This window comes from Trichosurus vulpecula, chromosome 4, assembly GCF_011100635.1.
Source record: "Trichosurus vulpecula isolate mTriVul1 chromosome 4, mTriVul1.pri, whole genome shotgun sequence".
NCBI classification, from domain to species: Eukaryota; Metazoa; Chordata; class Mammalia; order Diprotodontia; family Phalangeridae; genus Trichosurus; species Trichosurus vulpecula.
This window is the reverse complement of record NC_050576.1, coordinates 341,988,862-342,005,780: the sequence shown is the minus strand read 5'-3', so window position 1 is coordinate 342,005,780 and position 16,919 is coordinate 341,988,862. Positions and strand designations below refer to the sequence as shown.

General features: G+C 36.7%; 1 protein-coding gene across 10 annotated transcripts in view; it reads left to right on the top strand.

The window, feature by feature from the left end:
• RBM26 (RNA binding motif protein 26) overlaps positions 1 to 16,919 on the top strand; it is a 95,838-nt gene that overhangs the window by 33,294 nt on the left and 45,625 nt on the right. For 6 of the 10 annotated variants that reach the window (XM_036757603.1, XM_036757597.1, XM_036757601.1 and 3 more), the window contains 3 exons: positions 3,475 to 3,615; positions 4,330 to 4,485; positions 16,726 to 16,837. In XM_036757603.1, coding sequence (XP_036613498.1) covers positions 3,475 to 3,615; positions 4,330 to 4,485; positions 16,726 to 16,837 — 409 coding nt within the window. The remainder of the gene's footprint in view (positions 1 to 3,474; positions 3,616 to 4,329; positions 4,486 to 16,725; positions 16,838 to 16,919) is intronic. The other 4 variants (XM_036757604.1, XM_036757602.1, XM_036757599.1 and 1 more) reach the window with 1 other exon arrangement.

Genomic DNA, 16,919 nt, shown 5'->3' with positions numbered 1-16,919 from the left:
CTTCGATATTTTTCAAGATCTCTGGAATAGCATCACCACTTCCTTCTATGATTCTCTGTTTCTACTTTACTTCCCTGTTTCTTTTTATTGATTAGAGTAAAATCTGAGTAGCTGTCTGTCTAAAAATTTATTAGATACTCTGCTTTTGCTGAGTCCATGTTTTATAGTAGAAGACTTGGGATTGAAATCAGGAGAGACCTGGGTTTAAACCCCATTTCTTAACACTTAATGGATTAGTGACTTTGGGCAAGTAATGTCTCTCCGTCTTGATTTCACAATAGAATTGTGAGTTTGTATTTTAACAGAACTAGATCTCCAATTTTGGCAATTAATGAGAAAACTCATAAATATATGCTGTCTCTTTGCCTTCTTGGTTATCTGTCTCCAGAATGCATTGCCCCTTTCACCTTTTTGGCTGTGTTATTTATAAGAACTTCGCTGTACAATATACATTCTATCTATTCCTTTCATTGTTCCTTATCTACCTATCTATTCAGTCATATATTCCTTAGATTTACAGGTTTCCAAAAAGGTGTACATCTCCTTGATAGGTAATGTTATTCTATTGCCATTTTTTTGTGTTCTCTGTTTTCTTAGGCATCTGAAATTCAGCATATCCCTAACTTAGCATATTATCTTTTCTCTAAAATCTATCCCTTTTCCAAATTCCCCCATTTCTGTTGAAGGCACCACAATCATTAAAGTCACCCAGGTTCACAACTTGGGTATTATCCTTAATTCCTCACTCCTCCCACACCTTACATGTCTTATCAGTTATCTAATATTTTCTCCTAATGTCACAGTATGTCTTACAGCCATTCCCTTCTCTCTGCTCAAATGGTTTTCAGCCTGGGAGACAAGAGGCCACATGTATAAGCAGCCCTACCCTCACCCTCTCCACTATAACATCCTCCTTTCATACTCTGGTGGAGACACACAAGGACCTAAAGCTCAGGAGCCCTACAAGTAGCCATGACACCAATATCAGTGATTCTGCTTCAAGTTTGGTCCCTGTGGTACCATTGAAAGGAAGTAACACTTGTAGAGAAAAGGACTGCTACTGTCACCTCCAGCTACCTACCAACTGTCACCAGTGGATAGCTTAGGCCCAAGAATGCCAGGAATAGCAGAGTCTCCAAAACTACTAGCCCAGCTGCTACCTAGGCTCTTAGCATCATTAGTGTAACATCTGTTGAAAAGAGGCCAGCCATCCCCACTACCATCAATTCCAACTACTGGTGACCATAGGGCAGGCAAGTCAGCCTAGCTGAAGTAGCAAAGGTTCCTGGGGGACGTGCAGTACAGAAGTACAACATGTGTCAGGCAGTTCAAACCACTGCCATCACATCTACCACCACTTCCCCTTAAAACCTTGCAGAGACAGCCCCGGACTCTGAACTTGTCATTGAAAGGAGTAACTGATGGAAATGAGGCCTGCTGTCTTTTCCACCACCAGCACCAGCTTTTGTCTACTTTTCCTGCTTACAGCCTGGCTGCTGCAGCCATGGTCCAGGGAATCAACCCTTCTGGAGATATGAACTAACACCTGTTTCAGCAGTAGTTGAAACCCTTATCTCCTGAGCAGCTACAACTGCTGGACACCTTGAAAAGAAAGGTCTTGCTTCTAAAGCCCTTGGTGCAGAATCAGATGATTCAGTATTAGAAATACATGTTGTTTTATCCATTAAAAAGACATTAGAGAAGATGGCATTACCATCTGCAGATTTTCCCAGTGTAATCCCAAGGACCTTGGGACCTTTTCATCTGACTCAGAGTTTATCCCTCCTACTAAATGTGTCATCTTTCCCTTATTAGAATGTAAGTCTCTTGGTAAGAATGACTATTGTTTTTCTACTTGTATCTCCATTGCATGTTATAAACTCTTATATTTTTTTCATTTATTCAGGTAACTCAGGCAGCCCTCATCACCTCACTTCTGGACTAGTTAGTGGCACTTGATCTTCCTGCCTCAGATCTCTCTCCTCTCTCCTGTCCGTCTTCCACAAAGTTGTCAGAGTAACTTTCCTAAAGTGCAGGTCTAACCATGTCACACTCCCTGCTCAGTAAACTTCAGTGGCTTTCTATTGCTTCTGTGATCAATTATAAGTTTCTCTGTTTTAAAGTCCTTTACATTCTGGCTGCAGCCTACCTTTCGAACTTTATTTTATGTATTAATACTGCTTATTAAACTTTACAGTCTAGCCAAAGTGACCTTTTTTGTTGTATCTTTGGCATGACATCCCATGTTATTTATACTGATTAAAAACGTCTACTAACCAAAAGCTAGAGAGCTATAGATTAGCTACAGGGCTGGGGAACCTGTGGCCTTGAGGCTGCATGTGGTCTTGTAGGTTCTCAAGTGTGGCCTTTTGCCTGAATCCAAGTTTTGCAGAATAAATCCTTTTACTAAGGGGATTTGTTCTGTGAAGTTTGGATTCAGTCAGAGGGCTGCGCTTAAGAACCTAGAGGACTACATGTGGCCTTGAGGCTGCAGGCTCCCCATCCTTGGTAGCATCAGCTGGTGACAGGTTTTTACGCTGTCTATTCTTCATGTTTGAGATGTTATCTCAGCCTTTTAGAATCCATTGTTTCTTTCAAAACCTAAGTGACGCCCATATAAAACCTTCCTATTTCTTTTCCCACTCACTCCCCTTCAGTTGCTGGTCTCCCGTTTCCTCCCATTTACTTTGTATTCATTTGGTATATACTTGTTTGTATCTATGTTTCTCCTGATAAAATGTAGGCTTCTTTTACTGTTGCTTTTGTATCCTCATTGTTTAGGGCAGTGCCTGATACATTGTAGTTGTTTATTAAATGTTTGTTAAATGATTACTACTGTCTGTTGTCCCGTTCTAATTAGGTGTTGCATCAGTCTCAGTGCCCCACTCTTCAGATTATTAGACTCAAGCGAGATGATCTAAGCCAAACTTTTGGCAGACTATAAACGTAAATGCCTGTTATGTTGAGCCCATCAAGTCTTTGGTAACTTATGAGCATACTGTATTGCTTTAAAATCTCAAATCCTGTTATTCTAGTTCATTTTATTTCTTAGTCATATGTTGTGAATTGTTTTATTTACATCTGAGACCCTGGCTTGAGTTATTGTTCCTTTTTTTGGATGTTGTTTCTTTTGAATTGTTTGATAACTCTACTAACTGTTCTTTGTCATACCTGTTAAAGGCTGGTATCTGGTTTGGCTTAATTACTTGTGGACAGTTTTCTTCTTTTTTCTTCTCAATTTAAAACCCTCCTGATGAAGTCTAAAACTTTCTAGGCAAATGTATCCTTGCTTCTATTAAGATGCACTCTTCCTTAGCAAAGAATCCATCTTTGCTATATGTAAGTGTGATTTCACCTTAGTTGTAATATCGCAGGTCATATCAGAACATCACCTGACCAAAGAAAACATTTTGATTAGCCTACAATATTTAGTTTACTCACTTTGTTCATATATCTTATTCTTGATTTTTACAGGACCACCTCCTCCACTTCCTCCTTTGCAGCCATCTGGTATGGATGCTCCTCCGAACTCTGCAACCAGTTCTGTTCCTACTGTAGTAACAACGGGTATTCATCACCAGCCTCCGCCTGCACCACCCTCTCTCTTTACAGCAGGTGCAGTATGGGCTTTTTAAGATTATCAGTTCAGAGAGTCATAGAATTTTAGAACTGAAAAAACTTAGTTAAAGTGGCAATTCATCTCATAAAATATACTGGTTTTACAGCTAGAGGGAATATCTAGTCTAGTCTTTTTATTAACAATAAGGAACCTAAACCCCAGAGAGGTTAAGGGACCTGGCCAAGGTGATTAAGCTGATGAGTGGTAGAGTTGTGATCATCCACTTTTGTACTATTTTTGCACTTATAGCTGGAATATTTTTCTTGGTAAAATTTCACAGTACAGTATAAAAATTGTCAGTTCTAGAGACACATTCACACGTACACGCACACACACAAAGTGTGCTAAGTGGAACAGAGGATGGAAAGTTGGTCTTGAAGTCAGGAAAACCTGAGTTCAAATTTGGCCTGCCACACTTAATAGCTATGCGATCCTAGGTACGTCACTTAACCTCTTTGCCTCAGTTTCCTCATCTGTAAAATGGGAATGATGATAACACCTATTTCCTAGCATTGTTGCAAGAATAAACTGAGATAATATTTTAAACCTTAAAGTTTTTTATTATGATTATGTTTTTGATACTAGTGACAAAAGTGAATTATTTTTGAGATCTTTTCAGCTAACATTGTAATATATAGTGTCAGTATTTTATGTTAACTATATGGCAAAATGTTTCAAAGTGGAGTTTTATAATTGTTGTTTAATTACAGTTTTTGTATTACCAGATACATATGACACAGATGGCTATAATCCTGAAGCCCCAAGCATAACAAACACTTCCAGACCTATGTATAGACACAGAGTGCATGCCCAAAGGCCTAATTTGATAGGACTTACTTCAGGAGATATGGATCTGCCACCCAGAGGTATTGTGACTAAGTTTGTTCTTGTCATCTTCCCAACATCAGAGATGAAAGGACATGTACTGTATACCAGTTGCAGGTCTTGGGTCAACCTTTGTAACATAGCCAGTCATTTGTGAAAGACGCATGTTTTCTTCGTCAGTTGTGAAGGATCAGAGTTTATTGGTGGTTGTGTTATTGCTGTACATCCTTCTTTTTTGATAACACAGAATAGTAAAGATTGGGCTATTGGTGATTGCTTTTTAGTTAAAATTTTCTGCTTTCTCATACAGGATTTAATTTTTCCACTTATGTGTCTTGCTTAGATGGTGTTTTCCTTGGACTTTGTATGTTTGTACCATGTTTATCTACTATGTTAGGATTTTCCCCCTTGAGACTTATATAGTGAAACATCTTGAGCAAACATTTCGTTAAATATTTTGAAATTTATTTTTTTACCTTTATTATAATCTTATTTTTTATTTTTAAATTAAATTTGAAGTGGTCTCTATTTTAGTAGGTGACAGTCTTTGTTTTATTTGGTTTCTTGGAAGAGATGGACATTTTCCAGAAGGTAAAATGTGCCAATTGCATAGATGAAGAATTAGGGATAACAGTCATAAGGGAAAATGTTGAAAAAGTTTGATCCTTTTTTCCCTGTCACAAAATGCCTTTTAAATACAGTTTTATTTTACTCTTAAATTCTCTCTTGAGGTGTGATATCCTCCTTATTCCGTACAGCCAGAAAAATCACTTCCTCATATTGGAGAGGAATAAAAATGCAGCTGAGACTAGGTAATAATATTTATGTAGTAGAGTTTGCTTGATTTTCTAATGCTTTGGTTGTTTGTTCTACACTTTTCTATAGTGTCATATAACCATGAACATTCAAAAAATAAACACACATTTATTTTAATTGAAATATAAACTCTGAGAAAATAAGAAATTGTGTAATTCGTATGATTTGGCTTTTTTATACTGCATAGAGAACTAAAATAGTTAAATATATTCAATTTTCTTCCTTCTTACTGCTCTTCTCACTTTAAAGTAGTTTTTTTCCTGTCTTTTTCCTATTCATATTGCATTTTTGAGATGGAAAATTTATTGTCAACATATATCCCATAGTTTCAAATGTGATGTTGACATGTCTGATACTTTGGGTGCAGGATGGTTCTCCCTTTCCTGCATCATCCTTTTTATACCCTTTTGTTCAGACTTAACCAATGACTTAATTAGTATAGAGAATTTCCAGTGTGGAAATTCTTTAACAATTGCTGAAGAGTCACTTGGGGAACACTGAGAGGGCAAGAGGCTTGCTCATGATCATAGATCCTAACATGTGTTGGGGAAGTACTTGAACCCAGGATCTTTGTGACTGCAAAGCTATCTCTTTTATCTGCTGTACCAAGCTGTCAACATGGTTGGCATTCATTAAATGTTTATAATAACAGTATTCTTTAGATGGAATATTTTCTGTGAAAGGTATTGCATTGTAGATAGGATCCTCATTACAATTATAGAATTAATACTGTGTATTTGTAATAAGATACAAATTGTTAAATTGTGCTATATGTTCATTCTGTTAAAACTAATTGAAAAAAAACTTCGGGCGCTTTTACTTTTGAATCCTTAACATCTGATGTCAACTTAAAGTAATAAATTAGGAATTAATAGCTATCTGCTTACACACTTCAGGGAGTGCTTATGCTAAATATACTAAAGTACAGGGTGTCCTAAAGTCGGGACACATAGGCAATGTGGAGTTATTGCATCAAGTTCATGTGAATCTTACAAAGTGCATCAACCTTTGCATCACAAGTGATGGAAATCATATTGAAGATATTATTTGTTAATATTCCAATTAAATAAAATGTTGAAAATTTCATCTATTTCATTTCTTGAAAATGTGCATTTTTGCCTATGTGTCCAGACTTTAGGAACACCCTGTATATTTCTCTTGGCACTTGCAATGTCAGTGTGGTACGGGGTGGTAGGGAGAAGGGTGGGAAGAGTAGAATAATCCATTCCTGTTTACATATTCCTAAAGATCTTTAGATCCTAACATAGAGTCTGATTTGGAAGAGACTTCCCCAGTTTGTTATCTAGTACAGCGCTTCTTAAACTATGGGTCACTACCCCATATGGGGTTGTGAAAAATTTGGCAACAGTAAACCCACAATGACCAAAAAGTAATTGAAAACCAAATGTGCAATGAATCTGAGGTGTTTCTGGCTGCGCTTGCCTGTGTTGCATTGTGCAACTTCACTGTAGCCTTGGTTTTGAACACAAAGCATATACTCTTTGCACTGTGCATGCCGTCATGCCACTCTACACCAAAAAGCACTGCCAAAACGCGGAAAGGGGTCACAAGAGAAAAAAGTTTAAGGAGCCCTGATCTAGTTTGACTTGCCCTGAGCATGAATCCTTTTCACAGGAACCTGGTTGAAATGATCATCTGGCTGTCATTTGAAGTCTCCTGGTAATGGGAAAGTTAACTGATTTCTGAAATTGGGGTACAGTAGCCCATCTCATTATTTTGAAAAGCTGTAATTTTAAGGAAGGTTTTCTTTATATTGAGCCCAAATCTGACTCTTCTATAGTTTTGAGCCATTAGTCCTAGTTTTACCCAGTGGAGTCAAGTAGGTTTGTACATGTGGTTTTATATCTGTTTTCATTCATACTTTGTATATTTTAAATACATTTTTACAGATAGCTTTGTAAAAATCTTATTTAATATTTTATTTTTTCCCAATTACATGTAAAAACAATTTTTTTTTCAAATTATGAGTTCCAAATTCTCTCTCCCCATCCTCACCCCAAGGCAAGCAATTTGACATAGGTTAAACCTTTGTAGTCATGCAAAACATTTTTTCATGTAAGTCATTCTGTGAAAGAAAACACTGACAAACAAAAAACCCCAAGAAAAATAAAGAAAAAGTATTTTTGATCTACATTCAGGCTCTACCAGTTCTTTCTCTTGAGATGAGCCATACCTTTCGTCATAAGTCTATAGATAGCTTTCTAAAAAAAATTACATACATTTCTCAATATATTTCTTTCCCACCTCTGCCAGAGAATCATAAATATAACAAAATAAAAAGAGGATAAAAAATTGGTTTGCAAAACTAGATGTTTGATATATGCTATGTTGAACACACATCTTCCCCCAACTCTGCAAAGAAAGAGAGGAGTTGCCTTCTCCAGTCCTTTTGTGGGGGTCACATTTGGTCATTATAATTTAATGGCATTCAGTTTTAGTTGTTTTGTTGTTTCCCTTTACAGCCATTTAATTCCATTTACAATCATCGTACATATTTTCTTAGTTCTGCTTACTTTACTTTACGTCCATTCCTATTAGTCTTCCCTTGTTTCTCTGTAATTTATTCATATTTATCATTTCTCATAGTACAGTGATATTTTGTTACACTCAAGTGCCACAACTTGTATGAGATCTCTTTGATAAGGATATTCCGTAGTAGATTATGAAGAAAAAGGTCTCAAAAGAATTGAAAAACTATTAACCATAATAAAGAATGCTCCAGATGCTAATAATGAGAGAAACATACCTTCACATTTGGTAAAGGTGAAGAAGATGCCAGAGTAAGTAGAGTTGTAGAGATTTTGAAAAGAGGCACATTAATGTGGTATTGGTGAAGCTATGAATTGTTCTGACAATTACAGGAAGAAATTTGGAATAATTTTAAGAAAGTCACTAACTCATACCCTTGGACCCAGCAATCCTACTGCTAGGCATATGTCTTACCTTAAAGGAGGTCTGTGATAAAAAATGTTTATAGTAGTACTTTTTGTAATAGCATAGAACTAGAAACAAAGTAGATGCCCATCAACTTCATAATGATTCAGTTATGGCACCTGAATGTAATGGAATATTTCACTGACCTTTTGCACAGTGTGGTTTCTAGTCTTTAAATCATCCTGGTGATACTACTGTTTGTCACTGTCCTTCCTAAAAATATGGTACCTAGAACTGAATATTCCAGATATGATCTGTCTGATAAGGAAAGAGTACAGAGCAGTACTGTCATTTCATTCTTCTGTTCTATGCATCCTAAGTTGAATTAGCTTTTTTGGCTATTATGTCACACTATTGAATCAAACAGTTCTAGTTTGTTTTTCGTTGATAGAGAGAATTCTTCTGACAAGACAATGTGAGTCATGGTGAGAGGCTATTAAACAGTGTCAGGTGATATATTTGAGAAAGTATAGAAAAAAATAAGAAAATTCAATTCAGCAAGCATTTGTGGAACAAGTGGTACATGTATATTAGTGTGCTAGAATCTGGGGGAAAAAGAGAACTTACATTCTAGTGTGGAAGATTAAGATGGGTACGCAATGAGTTATGATGGAGATAAAATACGGTAAGTGAATAAGAGATAAAAAGAAAAAAATTTGAGAAAAATTCAACTTGCTTTTAACACCGTGTAACTTTTTTGGGGATGATAAACTTCATTGTTGAGAGAAAACATAACATCAAGACCTTGGAAGATAAGATGGTCTGATTTCTTTTTTTCCCCTCCACTGTCCGTGAGAATCTTGAGCATAAACAAAGTAAAAGGACTACCATACTGCCTTACTGTCCCAGTATCATTGATCATCTGAAAGGGGAGGGAGAAGATTTAAGGGGGATAAGAAAGGAAACCTTTTTATTACCCTTCAATAATTTGGAATTTTGGAATCACATTCTACTTTACTTATAGCCAGGTAGAAAAAATGATTTGTCTGTGTCAGTTAAAAGCCGTGGGTTTGTTGAGTATATAAATCACGCCAGAGCACTTGAGCTCAGAACTGAAATTCATTGCTTAAACAGATAATTTTACAAAGCTGTACGAACCTCCCGGGAGTTTGTTCCTCTTTGTTGAATCTACTTGTTCATACTGTGAAATCAAGTTAATATAGGATTTGGTTATTTAAAAATGTGTCTTCTTCCACCTGCTATATATCTATAATCTATAATTATTATTATATAGAAGCAGCATAGTATAGGGAAAAGAGCACTAGATTTGTAGGCAGGAAATCTAAAAGAGTTCCCGGAGGCCATTTCAGCTGCCTAATTTTACAGAAGGGGAATCTGAAACCCAGAAAGGAAGTAACTTGTCCAAGGTCGTATAGATAGTAAGAATTGAATCCAGGTCCCCTGACTCTAAACATAGCTCTCTCATGATCTTTGGTTTAAATTGTGGCTTCATCATTTTCCAACTCTGTGATTATCAGCAGGTTACCTAACCTTTTTAAGCCCCTATTTTATTATTTATAGTACTTGTATATCTGCTCTTTGAGATTGTTATTGAGGCAAGTGCTTTGTAAACCTTACATTGCTGTGTAAGTGGGAGTTATTTTTACTTACATCCCTTTTGGGGCATCTTGGCATGTCATGGATAGAAAGAAGTGTGGATGACATATCTTGTCTGCTTGACTTCTTAAATCTTATGTGCGTGAGTTGGGAACTTGATTAGCAATTCTTGTATGATGGGCTTTTGTCCTAGTCAGGAAAATGTCTTTTTATGTGATAAGAAGAATAAGGTTTTAGCTGCACCTAAAGTCAAACATCTAATTCCCTGGACATCTTTGAGGGAGTAGCTGTTGCATGTTGGCCCAATAGCTGTTTGCCTGTCTTTTTACTGCCATGTAGGATCATAGATCTTACAGCTGAAAGAGACCTCAAAGGCCATCTAAATCAACCTTCTAATTTTACAAATGAAGAAACTTAATTTATTTGATTTAAGGAACTTGCCCACAATCACACTGATAGTGTATAAATTGTACAAGTGGCATTTGATCCAGGGTCCTCTGACCAGAGTGTGCATACTACCTTTCTTGTACCAGGAGGAAATCTGTGAAATCCTGTCGGGGCAAAGGGATTAATAGACAAATATCTTTGGTAGAAATTCTTCATATTTTCAGAACTTAAAAATTGTACTTTATTGATTTAATAGGATAGCTATTATTTATTTGTTAATTATTTATGGACACTTGTCACAGTGTCTAGATTACAGCATCTTAATGTATTTAGCTGTACTTAAGGTAGGTATAGCAAGGGTTCTTACTGTTTTTATCCAGATAATTTCTGTACATTGGCACAAATTAGCTTTAGGTTTTAAATGTAAAATCTTTAATTTTCAGACGAGTGCCCAAATAGGTCATTCAGCAAACATTTATTTAAGACTGGGCATGTCCAGGCCCAATTGTAAGTGTTGAGGATACAAAGACAAAAATGATAAGCACTTTTGTCCCCAAGGAGTTTACATGCTATCAGGGTTATAGATATAAGGCTATGTAAAAAATAAATACATAAAATAAATAAAAATTTTGTGCAACTAGGTGGTGCAATGTTTAGAGTGTCAATCCTGGAGTCTCTTCCTGGAGACACAAAGACTCATCTTCCTGAGTTCAAATCAGGCCTCAGATACTTAGTAGCTGTGTAACCTTGGGCAAGTCACCTAACCCTGTTTTCCTCAGTTCCTCATCTGTAAAATGAGCTGGAGAAGGAAATGGCAAACCATATTACCTTTGCCAAGAAGATCCCAAATGGTGTCATGAGATGTCAGACATGACCGAGGAAACTAAACAACACAAAATTTTGTGCAGGAGGCACAAGCAGCTGAAGGACTCAGGAAAGACTTCATCATTATGATTGTTGTTGTTATTTTAGCATGTCGTTATCTGACAAGTATAGTTTGCTCATCCCCCACAAAACCAGTCTTTTCTAGTTCAAGTAGTACTTTGTTGTTTTCACCTATTATGTCCTTAGATTCTGTTTTATAATAGAATTTGTGCATTTATTGTATCTCTACTTGTTTGTGTACTTCCCAAGGGCAGGAAAGAGTTTGTTGTATAATTTTAGTATATTGTAGAAGGTATTAGGAAGGTATTAGAACCTTGTGGATTGTGTGTGTACATAGAATGTTTCTCAAGAACTCAACTGTAGTCATAAATAGAATAAGCCAGCATAAGTTAAGTTGGAATAATTATCCATAAAAATAATAATTACATATTTTGGGTGAGGGAATGCTCAAAGAATTTAGATTGTTGTAGGAATTGTGGTCATATAATTTTATCTACTCAGTAATTTCCATTCTGTTTAAAATTTTTCATTTTGTAGAGAAAAAACTGCATATCAAGAGTTTTCTTTGAATATACTTTTTCATCCACTTAGCTTCAAAAGTTAAAACTAAGTACTAGATGGAATTGATAGAGAAGCAGATTTCTAGTTCATCTAGGAAAGTTTTCTAGCAATTAGAGCTATCCAAAAATAGATTACCTCAGGAGTTCTCCCCATAGAAGTTCTTAAAGTAGGGGATGAATGACCCCTTGCCTTGAATGTTGAATAATAGTAGTAGTAGTAACATCATGGCTATATTTATTTATTCCCCTTTTTTCCTTTTATGGTCTGATAATTTTCTTTTTAGAGCATTTAGTTATCTGACAATGATACTTTGACCACTGCAGATCTTTCATTATCAGGATTTATATAGCAGTTTAAGATTTGCAAAGCACTTTATTTGGCTCACAGGGATCCCCATTTTACAGAAGAGGAACCGAGGCTGAAAGCCTAAGTGAGCTGCTAGTATCTGAGATGGGATTCAGACTTAGATCTTTCTAAGTCCAACACTATCCTCTACTACACCAGTCAGTTTTTTATGGTAGAGGTTGACCTGTATGACCTCTGAGGTACCTTCCAATTCTGTGTTTTATTACATAATTTTTAAAACCTTAAAAACAATTTTATTAGCATGAATGTGCAGATGTGGAAATACTGGGAGTACTATTAGAATTTTTTTTATTGGAGGGGGAAGGCAGAGCAATTGGGTTAAGTGACTTGCCCAAGGTCACACAGCTAGTAAGTGTGTCAAGTATCTGAGGCTGGATTTGAACTTAGGTCCTTCTGACTCCTGGGCAGGTGCTTTATTCACTACACCATCTAACTGCCCCTACTATTAGAAATCTTGTTGGTAATTAAAGGTGGTGCTGACTAGGCAGGGCTTGGGTTGGTATTGACAATACTTTTTTCAATATATTTTCTTTCCCTCCACTCCCTGGAAATGTATAAGAAATAATTGAGTGGTGGTGTAACCTGACAAAGCATCTTGCTCTCCTAAAAAAATTAGAAAATACAAGCAAAATAGTTTTTCTTTCTTTAACAACCTTCCCCCCCCATTCCTGACCTTTTTCTTTGAAAACCTCGTTAGTTTTTCTTTCTGTAATTATGATTGTTTTGATATTTTAAAAACATTTTAAAAACAGTATAGACCATGAAATATACATGTCCTATGAGGACATCGCTATATCTATATATATATAGCTGTATCTATAAACATAAAAAATGTTTCTAAAAGTTGTTAAAAATATCCATTTGAAAACATCTAAGATACAGTTTTGCTTTATAATATTTCTCTAGGTTATAACTTTTTTGTGTTTTTTTTATTATTTTTTAAATATATTTAGTTTTCAGCATTGATTTTCACAAGGGTTTGAATTACAAATTTTCTCCCCATTTCTACCCTCCCCCCACTCCAAGATGGCGTATATTCTAGTTGCCCTGTTCCCCAGTCAGCCCTCCCTTCTGTCACCCCACTCCCCTCCCATCCCCTTTTCCCTTTCTTGTGGGGCAAGATAAATTTCTACACCCCATTGCCTGTGTATCTTATTTTCTAGTTGCATGCAAAAACTTTTTTTTTGTTTTTGAACATCTGTTTTTAAAAACTTTGAGTTCCAAATTCTCTCCCCTCTTCCCTTCCCACCCACCCTCCCTAAGCAGTCAAGCAATTCAACATGGGCCACATGCATATCATTACGTATAACCCTTCCACAATACTCATATTGTGAAAGACTCACTATATTTTGCTCCTTCCTAACCTATCCCCCTTTGTTGAATTTTCTCCCTTGACCCTGTCCCCTTTCGAAAGTGTTTGTTTTTGATTACCTCCACCCCCATCTGCCCTCTCTTCTATCATCCCCCCTTTTTTTAAATCTTCTTCTTCCTCCTTTTTTCCTGTGGGGTAAGTTACCCAATTGAGTATGTATGGTATTCCCTCCTCAGGTCACATCTGATGAGAGTAAGATTCACTCATTCCCCCTCACCTGACATCTCTTCCCTTCCTACAGAACTGCTTTTTCTTGCCACTTTTATGCAAGATAATTTACCCCATTCTATCTCTCCCTATCTCCCTCTCTCAATATATTCCTCTCTCATCCATTAATTTGATTTTATTTCTTTTAGATATCTTCCCTTCATCTTCAACTCACCCTGTGCCCTCCCCCCCCTCTCTCTCTCTATATATATATGTATGTATGTATGTATATGTATATACACACACATACATATATACATACATACACACTCACATATATATATATAGTGTGTGTGTATATATATATATATATATGAATATTCCCTTCAGCTACCCTAATACTGAGGTCTCATGAATCATACACATCATCTTTCCATGTAGGAATGTAAACAAAACAGTTCAACTTTAGTAAGTCCCTTGCAATTTCTTTTTCTTGATTACCTTTTCATGCTTCTCTTGATTCTTGTGTTTGAAAGTCAGATTTTCTATTCAGCTGTGGTCTTTTCACTGAGAAAACTTGAAAGTCTTCTATTTTATTGAAAGTCCATATTTTGCCTTGGAGCATGATACTCAAGTTTTGCTGGGTAGGTGATTCTTGGTTTTAATCCTAGCTCCACTGACTTTTGGAATGTTGTATTCCAAGCCCTTCGATCTCTTAATGTAGAAGCTGCTAGATCTTGGGTTATTCTGATTGTGTTTCCACAATACTCAAATTATTTCTTTCTGGCTGCTTGTAGTATTTTCTCCTTCATCTGGGAGCTCTGGAATTTGGCGACAGTATTCCTAGGAGATTTCTTTTTGGGATCTATTTGAGGGGATGATCGGTGAATTCTTTCAATTTCTCTTTTGCCCTGTGGCTCTAGAATATCAGGGCAGTTCTCCTTGATAATTTCTTGAAAGATGATATCTAGGTTCTTCTTTTGATCATGGCTTTCAGGTAGTCCAATAATTTTTAAATTATCTCTCCTGGATCTATTTTCCAAGTCAGTGGTTTTTCCAATGAGATATTTCATTCCTTTGGTTCTGTTTTATAATATCTTGATTTCTCATAAAGTCACTAGCTTCCATTTGCTCCAATCTAATTTTTAAGGTAGTATTTTCTTCAGTGGTCTTTTGGACCTCCTTTTCCATTTGGCTAATTCTGCCTTTCAAGGCATTCTTCTCCTCATTGGCTTTTTGGAGCTCTTTTGCCATTTGAGTTAGTCTATTTTTTAAGGTGTATTTTTCAGCATTTTTTGGTTCTCCTTTAGCGAGTCATTGACTTGTTTTTCATGGTTTTCTCACATCCTTCTCATTTCTCTTCCCAATTTTTCCTCTACTTCTCTAACTTGCTTTTCCAAATCCTTTTTGATCTCTTCCATGGCCTGAGACCAGTTCATGTTTTTCTTGGAGGCTTTTGATGTAGGCTCTTTGACTTTGTTGACTTCTTTAGGCTGTGTTTTGGTCTTCTTTGTCACCAGAGAAAGATTCCAAAGTCTGAGACTGAGTCTGGGTGCGTTTTCGCTGCCTGGCCATATTCCCAACCAACTAACTTGACCCTTGAGTTTTTTAGTGGCGTATTACTGCTTGTAGACTAAAGAGTTCTATGTTCCAAGCTTGGGGGGATGTGCCAGCTCTGCCACACCAGCGCTCCTCCTTTCCCAAGAGCCCCCAACCCGGACTGGACTTAGATCTTCAGCTGGTTCTTCACTCCTGCTCTGATACACCACTTAATTTTTCCCACCAGGTGGGCCTGGGGCCAGAAGCAACTGCAGCTGTAGCTGCCCTACCTTCGCTGCCCCCCCCCCCCCCCCACGCGGTACCTTTTCCCACTGACCTTCTCTGTTGTCTTTGGTGTTTGTGGGTTGAGAAGTCTGGTAACTGTTGTAGCTCACTGATTCAGGGCGCTAGGGCATGCTCCATCTGGCTCCTGGTCTGGTTGGTCCCCGCTGCCCACTCTGGGCTCTGCTCCGCTCCGCTCCCAGCTCCGTGCGGGATAGACCTTAGCCAGAGACCATCCAGCCTGTCCTGGGCTGGAGCCCTGCTTCCCTCTGCTCTTTTGTGGGTTCTGCAGTTATAGAATTGGTTCAGAGCCATTTTTTATAGGATTTTGGTGGGACTCGGCTGGGAGCTCACGCTAGTCCCTGCTTTTCAGCCGCCATCCTCTAGGTTACAACTTTTAAAGATGTTTTGTTACTCTTTATGTAGAATACCATATTTCTTGAAAATTGTTCAGTTTTTTTGAAGGGAAAGTTTTCTTGCAAAAACATATTTTCCATGGTCTACTGGAAACAAATCTGAATTCTTGTTCAGTCATACGTACTCAGAGATTTTTGTTTTTAGAGACTGTTATTTTGGAACAGCCATTTGCTGTCATTTCCTATTTTAGTTTGCTTAAACAAGGAAGGTTTTTAGGCATATGGCTTTATATTCTTTGTGGATTAAAAATGTATATAACTTAATTTGTGATAAAGGGAGTAACTTGGAACAATACATTTATTTTATAATCACACAATTAGCATAAGCTCATTTACTATAGGAAGCTAATAAATGTATATTTGTAATACCTTTGTTCTTTTGCATATTTCTATGAACTTTTTTGGGGGTTTAGCCTGTTTTCTTTTTAATCCACAAATACTTACATTGTGAAAGATTTTTTACAATATAAATAATATTGTTAACCCTGTTAAATTGAGAAGTCTACTAGCTTATCACTTTTTCTCAAAGGGTAGTGTTTTCAAGTTTGTCATAATTGTTCATTGAATTCTAAGTGCCAGGCACACAAAAACATTTAAATTGAATTATATTGTAGTAAATTATGCAATAGTAGAACGCTTATAATTTTTTAAATATTGTCTTCCCATGAAGCAATGTTATAGACACATCATTGGGCCATTTCCCCTTAAAGAGGTGGTCCAAAGAGAGAAAAGTTTGGGAACTTTTTGATACTGCTGATATAGAATTTTGTGGGTAAGGTTTGTTTTCTGTTTTGCAAATTAGCAAATTGTAGTGGAAGTCTAAGTTTAAGGGATATTTCATTACCTCGAAACAAGTAGATTCCTGTTTTAAAATCTACTTATTTACCTTTATTTCTCTTTTGCTTGTTCTTGCACTCTTCATATTTCACATGAACGTAAATAGTTTAATTAGGTACAAGATAAAGAAATGCCAGTTGATACTGACTTTCTTCCCACAGAAAAGCCTCCTAATAAAAGCAGTATGAGAATAGTGGTTGATTCAGAGTCAAGAAAAAGAACCATTGGATCAGGGGAACCTGGAGTTCCTGCTAAGAAGACTTGGTTTGACAAGTAAGCTGGTGGGGGTAACATGGACGAATACTACTTTTCATCTACCTTTAAGCTATTAAAAGTTTTTTTTTTTTTTTTTTGG